Consider the following 9,995-nt stretch of genomic DNA (forward strand, 5'->3'; position numbering starts at 1 on the left):
ACAGCCACAAAATGGACCCCTGTAAGTCACGTGACCACTGTATTTGCACTTTCATTGATTAGTATTTGAGTTCTTCTCCCCTGAGATAGGTTTGACCAAAAATGTGGGTCTCATTTTGTTAAAAAATAAACGAAAATAGACTATGTTGGCTGGAGGAAACACTGTACCATAGAGGGTAAAATTAAAAACATGTTTAGTCTTTTTTTACTTGTAGCTTTTTTCTTAAAAAAAAAAAAAAAAAAACTATTATTGGTTATCTCTGTAGTGCGCCTGCCGCTCAAATTTAAATTAAATCATCTTTAACAATGCCATTATTGTTAGTTCGTTGCACCCCGCTGCCACTATCTCTTGACGCCTATGCTTGCGCGGACCACCAACTGACTAGTTTTTTGGTTTAATCTAGCTAATTATAATGACTATAGGACTGATAACCCTCACATAGGTGTTCCGAATAAGGGAGGGACTCTTTTCGTCTAAGTTCCCGCTGCCTGGCGTTTGACCAATGATAACCCAGCATATTAAGACGGACAAGTAAAGTAGCCAATGAGAGCGCGGTTACTCGCTCAGCGCGACCGTGTCTTTCTGCAGATTTATTTTTCTGCTGCTGAAATGCGTTTTGCGGTGAGTGCTTATGAGAATGGACATAACCCTTAAGGTCGAGTGTGAAGACGGTAACAAGGAGGAAAATGACGATGCAGTTGAAAATGGGGAATCGTCCGGTAATAACGGGGAACACGACGAGACGTTTGAATTGGGAGATTCTTCTGACGAAAGCGACGCTTCCAGCGTGGATTCCAAAGAAGAGTTGCTCGATAACCTGGATCTCGTGTTGGACCAGTAAGTTTACACTCATTTTTCATTGGAGAGTTTTTTTATATATATATAAATACTTTATATATAATACATTTTTAGGCAATTTTCAAATCATTTGCAGATTATAAGAACATTTAACTCTTTAATGGCCACCTATAAATGTTTAAATTATTCCATTCCAGTGATGGACGAGATATGTCTGAATTAGTGAAGGGAAAAAAAGAATGATCAATTGAAATAAATGTATTTTTAATTTGTATTAAATCACTTTATGTAGTGACTAGACATTTTAATGCCCTCATAGACTGCAGTTAATTCTTTCTACTGCATACATAGGGCAAGATATTTACCTATGCTGTTAATGTAGTAACTTTAAGGTACATGTTTTACATTTGTACTCAAAGATAATCATTTTAAGTATGTGCATAATAAAACGTATGCCTGTAACTATCTTACAGCTCTTTATTTTGTATTTCTTTAGGGATTTTTTATTAGAAAATGGGGTGCTCACTGTGGCATAATGGAATGTAACATGATCATTTAAACACGAATGTAGTTTATATAGTTAAATACTTTATTTAACAATATAAGTATAAAAATAAAACAAAAATTAACTATTAAAGTTTCATTTTATTTGGTAATTTTTCATTTGTAAATGTGGCATGTTGTATTCTTGCCTCATGCAACAGGTTTTCAGATCCCTTTGATGATGATGTTGATGATAATGTTGATGATGTTGACTGGAATCCAGAAGTCACTCCACGAAAGAAGAAGAGAACCGGTCTGTCCTCAGTCTCTCCATCTCCAGCAAAGTCTAGCAGAACTGCTTCACCTGCTTCTGTACAAAGTAAGAAAGGGAAAGGTAGGAAAAGCAAAGTGAGCCGATCCCTACCTTTTTCCATCTCAGAAGACAAGTGGAAAAGTGCAGATGAGCCTGACATTGAGCCGAATCAGCCAATCTTCAGACCTAGACTAACGCCCGGCGTACAGTTGGTCTCCAATGCATCATGCAGTCCTCTACAGTATTTCGAGTTGTTCTTTTCAAAATCTGTCATGCGAACAATTCTAGAAAACTCAAATACATACGGGGCCATGCGTCAAAAAGGAACGAAGAAGCCATGGGAGGACATTTCTGTAAAAGACTTCAAGAGATTTCTAGCAATGGTGATTTACATGGGTTTGCTGAAATGCTTCCAAATGACGGACTATTGGAGGAAGTCAGACATCTACAGTCTTCCATATCCTGCAAAAGTCATGTCTGGTAGAACATTTAATCGCATATGTGCGGCTCTCCATCTTAGTGACCCCAAAGTGGATGCAGAGAATGACGCAAAAAAGGGAACGCCTGAATATGACCGTCTATGTAGGATCAAACCGCTGTACCAGGACATTAGGGACGCATGCAGAGCCTCTTTCCATCCCTTTCAGAACATCTCCATTGATGAAAGAATGGTGGCATCAAAAGCTAGACATGGTCTCAAACAGTATATGAAAAACAAACCCACAAAATGGGGGTACAAACTCTTCGTACTGGCAGATTCCCTCTGTGGCTACACTTGGGACTTCTTCATTTATGAGGGAAAAATGAATTTAGAGCAGAGCAAAGGCATTAGTTATGATTCTGTCATGATCTTGGCAAATGCAAGGTTGTTGGGTTCTGGCTACAAGCTGTTTGTTGACAACTTTTACACCAGTCCCAAGCTCTTCAGAGACTTGCTCGCTAAGAAGATCTGGGCTTGTGGCACTGTTCGAGCAAACCGCATTGGCCACTCAAAGACAGTGGCTCCTCGTGGCAATATTCGCTGGTTTCGGGAAGACGACCTGCTGTTTGTTGAGTGGAAGGACAAGAGGGATGTGCTGATGTGCTCCACCTTTCATAAAGCCTTTAATGGAGACACCATAAAGAGGAATGTGAAAGGAGCCGATGGAGTTTGGGCCATTCAAGATTTCACCGTTCCAGCTGCCGTGTTGGACTACAACAAGTAAGTGGACTTTAATCAGTGTTAATTATGCCTTTTAAATGACATGTCTTTTAATAAATGTTACTTTCCTTCCAGGCACATGGGAGGAGTGGATCTGTCTGATGCGCTTATTGGATATTACACAGTTCTACATAAAACAAGAAAGTGGTATCGGTCCTTTTTCTACCACTTTGTAGACATCGCTGTAGTAAATGCCTTCATTTTGCACCAGCAGATGGCCAAGATGAAGAACCAGAAGCCTTTGACCCAGAAGCTCTTCAGGGAGGCTCTTGTTAGAGAGCTCGCAGGAACGGGCCCTGAATATACCTCTGACCGAACAGAACCGGCTTGTTCTACTGACTCCCACCTGCCCAAGTACATCCGAGGACACAGCACATTCGGAAGGCGGAAATGCAAAATGTGTATCCACAAAACTCCAGTCATGTGTGAAACTTGCGAGGTGCATTTGTGCTTTGTTCCGAACCGCCAGTGTTACAGTGAATGGCATAAATCGGGTCGCTGTGATGAGTCTGACACAGAGTAAAACTTAAAAGAGCAGTTCATGTGTAGACAAGTCCAAACTGCCAACCTAAACAAATCAAGATATGAAAGCATTATCAAACTCTGGAAATAGAAAGAAATGCAACATGAAACTAGCAAGCCGTTGACAATGACTAATGGCATTTGAGGCTTGTAAATTCTGATAAACTATAAATATCATAGAAAAGAACATTAAACTTTTAGTAGTAGGTGTAGTAAGTAGATGTAATTGGAAATTGACACTTTCTTTTTCTCCCAGTTTTATTCAGTTGCACTGGAACTATTTTTAGGGCTTTTGCATCGTCCGTTCGATGTTTTACCATTGCAGAATTGTGCCATTTAGTACCGATCCAGATTTATTGACACAGTTATGGTTTCTTTGTTCATTGTGGTGCTGCAAAATCAGGATTAGAATGTATATGGGCAGTTGTGAGCGGATAAATCCAATCTACCATTGTGGTTCTCCTGTCCTAAACACTGTTAGCTCACTTGCGTTTTGTAATTGTATCAAAAATGTGTTCTCATGGAAATGCTATTGGTACCATTACCTGCTGTAGTCTGATCTATTTGACCTGAGTGTGGGAAAAGTGCTTAATATTCGTATTACAACTGTAGACATACATTTTATATCCTTGTGTATGATATAGTAGTCTGGTTTGAGTGATATCTGTACTTTTTGTAAATTGTTGAATGTCATTAAACACATTTATTATAAACTGCCCTTTCAGAATCACTTTTTGGATATGTAATTAGGCATAGTTTGTTGAAAAATATTGTTACAAAGTCAGAAATGATCCATCATTAAAATAAGCTTTTTTAAAAACTTTTTTTAAATGACTGAATTTGTTAAAGGTGCGACAGCTATTATTATTATTATTATTTATAATGAATGATGTTACACATTTGCTGGGATCATAAGTCTTTGGACTTTGTGAACAGGGATCAGCAGCATGTCTTTCACCATTGGCTTAAATTTTGTAATTGCTCTGTGACCCAAATAAGTTATTTTTAATCACACAATTATAAGATACAGCGTTTGTACATATGGCTTATTCTGAATGCTATTTTTTTCCATAGTTGAGAGACTTTACTACTAGTTTAGAGGTATAGGTTTTGCAATTCTTCGGTAGGCATGTTCATTCAAAAAGTCCTGAAGTGTAGCCTATCAAAAACATGCCTTCGGGAAATAAAAAATAATTGCGCTTTATTTCAAAATATCCAATCAGGACGAACAATCCCGGTGACGTCCAGTCAAGGTATACCTGTTGTTTCATCTGGAGGCAGCTGGCCAATAATATGATGAAACAATAATGATAGACAAGAACAACAGCGAATAGAAGAGCGATCTCGGTGGTTAACGGGTTAACTTCATTATGTAGTAAATCACCGCATGGTGTGTTTGCTCCACTTGCTGTAGAGATTGCTCCACTTGCTGTATTATCTGCGACTTTAACTCAGAGAGATCTGCATTTAGAGATGGATGCATGCAATAAGGAGAAGGTTGACAGGGTTCTGGACAGCTCGGAGGAATGTGTGAACAGCGATGAAGAACAAGACGAGACAGAGGAATGGGATTCTTCATCTGATAAAGAAAGTGGCGCTTCTTGTGTGGACTCTGCAGTAGAGGAGATATCCATCGATTGTTTAGATACCGTTCTGGACGAGTAAGTTCATGTATATTTCCACAAGATCGTCATGATTATACGAAAATAACCTCTGCTTTTGCATGCCAAAATCACAAACGTATCAATGAATGAATGAGAAGTTAACTGAGCCGATTTATTTTAAAGTAGCCTATTAACACTGTTTAGCCCGTCTTGCGTGCAACCTGGGCTTTAACTGAGAAACAGATTTACTTGTCAATTGACCAAATCGTTTTCTTTGAAATTCATATCATTTTAAAAGCACCATAAATTAAATTGGCTTAGCTTGACTTGACGATATGTTTTTGAAAGTGGACTCCAAGCTTTTTTTCCAGTTCATTTTAGTTGTGACAAGGTCTCAAGCCACTTTAACTTATGTTTTGTAACACTGTCCAATTTGGTTTAATAATAATAATATTATTGATTACTGAAATTGTATTATGCAATATTAATGTGTTGTTGTTTAATATTATTTTTCATTTTCACGCAGCATTACACTGACTAAAGTTAAACCCGCGACTTTATTCACTTATTATTTCTAATTTCCGCGTCTATTTGGGTGAAGGTGTTTTCCCCCCTTGTTTTTTCTTCATTTTCTTAATAAATATGCCGTTTTGAAACGGTGTCAATGTCAGTAGATTTGCACGTGAATGTTGTGTGGACGTGTTGTTTTTTTCGCATCACGGAGTCAGAAAAAGACAAACGCGTTTGTGTGGATCGAGATTCACCGTGCTTTGTTTGAAAACGTTCTTCCTATCCCTGGTGCTGGACCCTCAACAACAGATCAATAGACCTTATTCACAGCAGCTCCATCTTTGATTTCCAATGGAAATGAAAGCGAGGCTGTGGGGTGTTACTCCATTTCAAGGAAAGTCTTTTCATTAGGCGCCCATATTTGCAACGCCTCCGGGCAGCTATTTCGGGCATCCAAGACCAAGCCCTTTTTGAATGGGGGAATCCAGAAATCTTAAAAACTGCTTGCCGAACTCAAAATGAAATAACATATTTCAAATCAGCAACAAAATCTGACATGATCTGTCCCATAAATGTTGTTTTTATGCTCAAATAATGTGAAAAAATATATTTTTTATATAAATTATATATATAAAAAAATATTAGCCTTAATTATTACAGAATATTTAAGCCAATGCTTATAAATTCCTAAACGCGAGTGTCAGGTTTCTATGGGAACCAGAGCTCTAACGGTAGTGACGCCGTGACTTTACCGATCAGCGATTGGCTCTATTACTTTGAAGGCTGGATGTATTCCGCCATTTTGCGCGTTGTAGTTTCTCCCATTCATAAATAATACGAGGGAACCGTCTTTATAGTCTTTGGTTGTACTGTTCTTTATTTTTTGGGATTGTTCTGCTGACAAAACACTGCACAAACATTTTTGATAGAAATTTCAGTAGAATCTCCATAAGCTGTGGAAAATATCAATGATCTATGAGCAGAGGTGTCGCAATAGGGCAGGCAAGCCAGGCAATTGCCTGGGGCCCCGCATTTTAAGGGGGCCCCGAGGGCTGATCATTCAAACAATCAGGAATGTAAATATAAAGACGCAACAACATCTCCACATCTCCGCTTAGTGGGGCTCCTCTCTCGTTACCTGTTTATGCTTTTACCGTCTCGCTTCAGCAGGCTTTTTCAAACTGGAGCAGCGCTTTTCTCACGGTATTTAGCAAATGCATGATTTGTTAAACATGAAAAGGACTTATCCGTCTGGCATGGCCGCTCGCTCTAACCTTAACATAGATAAATGTTCGCGATTATTAGGCGCATATCCAAGTGTTTGTGCGGAGTGTGGAGCGTTCTTACTGCATGACATGGAGGCGCTGATGCGATTACTTGCATTTTCCTATAAACAGTGGAAACCACTTAAAATACAAAATTTCTGGCCATACAGAAAATAATTATGCATCAGTCACAACTACTTTTATTTGTGAAAACTCACAATAACAAGAAAACTTTGTGCTTTTATAAAATAAGACTGTGAATTGGAGCGCATATCAAAAATAAACAGAAACACAGCGTATAGGCTACTAGTCTCACATACAAATATATCTATATAAAGCTTGAAATGTCCACTTTTAAACAATACATTTACTATAGTTGACATTATTTAATTAGTAATAAGTATGCAGCTCTTTACATTAAACTTGAGTAAACGATTAGTTCATGAACTAATAAAACAATAAAACAAATATTAAATTAAGATGCTAACTATATATTTCTAAAAAGCATTGCTTGTTCCACCACGCAAATGACTGTTTTTAAGGAGACAATCTGTTACACATTTGAATATTTACTGTATCTTGAAAATTGTTGTGTTGTATCTTCTGTTATAAAGATGAAGATTGACATTTCATTAATTAAAAAAAAAGCACACTATGTTGTAAAAAATAAACTACTTCTGTTCTGTTAGATGTTCTGTTTTGGCTACTTTTTGAATTTTGTATAATAATATCTCTTGGCAATGAAGATATATTAACAAAAAAAATCTTATATATTATATAAAATATATATAAAAAGGGCCTCATTGATTATTTTTATCTGGGGCCCCCACTTAGTCTTGGATCGCCTCTGTCTATGAGCTTTAAAGCTTTTTACAACAGATGCCATTAAAAACACAGTAAGTCTGTCCCTCACAGCCTCGCTGTCATATCTGTCATGGCGCCGCTCTGAATGAGGTAGAGACAACGAGACCTGAAATGGCCGTGTCAGAAATTCAAAGTGTTTACTGTACTCTCTCCAGGTCCAGGTTTTTAAATAATTATTTTTTTACAGCTTTTCAATTTTGAACACATTGATGTATTCCTGAAGTAATTTATCATAACATGCTCTCTTTGTTTGAAGGCACATTATAAGTTAATTAAATATAGAAATGTATAAACTAAAATCCCTTCAGTTTTTGTAGAACAATCTAGATATAAATACATTAACACAGCATTCATAAATGTAATACAACTCATATTAAGTTGTAGAAAACAAAAAGATTAATTCAGCAAGAGTCTTTTTTGATTGTTTCACATTTGCTCTTGGTTAGTGTAGTACGTTTGTAATGTTTTTGTTTTTGTTTTCTTCTTGAATCATGCAACAGGTTTTCAGATTATGATGCCTCTGATGCTGACTGGAATCCAGAAGTCACTCCACGAAAGAAGAAGAGATCCAGTTTGTTGTTCATATCACCATCTCCAGCAAAGTCTAGCAGATCTGCTTCGCCTGCTTCTGTACAAAGTAAGAAAGGGAAAGATAGGAAAAGCAGTGTGAGTCGGTCCCTACCTTTTTCCTTAAGCATCTTAGAAGACAAGTGGAAAAGTGCAGATGAGCCTGATATTGAGCCGATTCAGCCACTCTTCAGACCTAGACTAACACCCGGCCCACAGTTGGTCTCCAATGCATCATGCAGTCCTCTACAGTATTTTGAGTTGTTCTTTTCAAAATCTGTCATGCGGACAATTCTAGCCAACTCAAATACATATGGGGCCATGCGTCATAAAGAAACGAAGAAGCCATGGCAGGACATTTCTGTAAAAGATTTCAAGACATATCTAGCACTGGTGATTTACATGGGTTTGCTGAAATGCTTCCAACTGACAGACTATTGGAGGAAGTCTCACATGTACAGTCTTCCATATCCTGCACAAATCATGTCAAGTAGGAAATTTATGTCCATCTCTAAAGCTCTCCATCTTAGTGACCCCAAAGTGGATGCAGAGAATGACGCAAAAAAGGGAACACCTAAATATGACCGTCTATGTAGGATCAAACCGCTGTACCAGGACATTAGGGACGCATGCAGAGCTGCTTTTCATCCCTTTCAGAACATCTCCATTGATGAAAGAATGGTGGCATCAAAAGCTAGACATGGTCTCAAACAGTATATGAAAAACAAACCTACAAAATGGGGGTACAAACTCTTCGTACTGGCAGATTCCCTCTGTGGCTACACTTGGGACTTCTTCATTTATGAGGGAAAAATGAATTTAGAGCAGAGCAAAGGCATTAGTTATGATTCTGTCATGATCTTGGCAAATGCAAGGTTGTTGGGTTCTGGCTACAAGCTGTTTGTTGACAACTTTTACACCAGTCCCAAGCTCTTCAGAGACTTGCTCGCTAAGAGGATCTGGGCTTGTGGCACTGTTCGAGCAAACCGCATTGGCCATTCAAAGACAGTGGCTCCTCGTGGCAATATTCGCTGGTTTCGGGAAGACGACCTGCTGTTTGTTGAGTGGAAGGACAAGAGGGATGTGCTGATGTGCTCCACCTTTCATAAAGCCTTTAATGGAGACACCATAAAGAGGAATGTGAAAGGAGCCGATGGAGTTTGGGCCATTCAAGATTTTCCCGTTCCAACTGCTGTGTTGGACTACAACAAGTAAGTAGACTTTAATCAGTGTTAATGCCTTTTAAATGACATGTCTTTTAATAAATGTTACTTTCCTTCCAGGCACATGGGAGGAGTGGATCTGTCTGATGCGCTTATTGGATATTACACAGTTCTACATAAAACAAGAAAGTGGTATCGGTCCTTTTTCTACCACTTTGTAGACATCGCTGTAGTAAATGCCTTCATTTTGCACCAGCAGATGGCCAAGATGAAGAACCAGAAGCCTTTGACCCAGAAAGCCTTCCGGGAGGCTCTTGTTGCAGAGCTCGCAGGAACCGGACCTCCATCTGCTCCTGCACAAATACGCCCGATTCCTTCGACTGACTCCCACCTGCCCAAGTACATCAGCGGGGACAGCAGTATTGGAAGGCGAAAATGCAAAATATGTACCTTTAAAACTCCAGTCATGTGTGTGACTTGTGACGTGCCATTGTGCTTCGTTCCCAAGCGCGACTGTTTCACTAGCTGGCATGAACCAGGTAGTTGTAGCGAGAGTGAGGAAGAGTAAAGTTCTGGGATTTTGAGTGTAGTTTGGACTAAGGTCAATATTTTTAAGTCCAATTCACTTTCCAATACCGATAAATGAGAACAAAATCAAACACAAGAATAAACAATACTCAATAATAATAGAAGTGCAGCATAATA

The 9,995-nt window shown here is 38.6% G+C and overlaps 2 protein-coding genes across 2 annotated transcripts; both read left to right on the plus strand.

Moving 5' to 3' along the window:
- The first annotated feature begins 592 nt into the window (after positions 1–592).
- LOC307169311 (piggyBac transposable element-derived protein 4-like) lies at positions 593–4,027 on the plus strand. Its single transcript, XM_079889878.1, has 3 exons — positions 593–837; positions 1,503–2,795; positions 2,871–4,027. The coding sequence occupies exons 1-3, from the start codon at positions 632–634 to the stop codon at positions 3,316–3,318; spliced, it is 1,947 nt and encodes a 648-aa protein (XP_079746004.1). The 5' UTR covers positions 593–631; the 3' UTR covers positions 3,319–4,027.
- Positions 4,028–4,790: 763 nt separating this feature from the next.
- On the plus strand, positions 4,791–9,992 carry LOC307169648 (piggyBac transposable element-derived protein 4-like; the record flags this gene model as incomplete). Its single annotated transcript, XM_079890376.1, has 3 exons — positions 4,791–4,978; positions 8,061–9,338; positions 9,411–9,992. 3 exons carry the CDS (start codon positions 4,791–4,793, stop codon positions 9,856–9,858), a joined length of 1,914 nt encoding a protein of 637 aa, XP_079746502.1. The 3' UTR covers positions 9,859–9,992.
- Between the last annotated feature and the right edge of the window lie 3 nt (positions 9,993–9,995).

The sequence above is a fragment of the Squalius cephalus genome (assembly GCF_949319135.1).
Source record: "Squalius cephalus genome assembly, chromosome: 13".
Taxonomy (NCBI): domain Eukaryota; kingdom Metazoa; phylum Chordata; class Actinopteri; order Cypriniformes; family Leuciscidae; genus Squalius; species Squalius cephalus.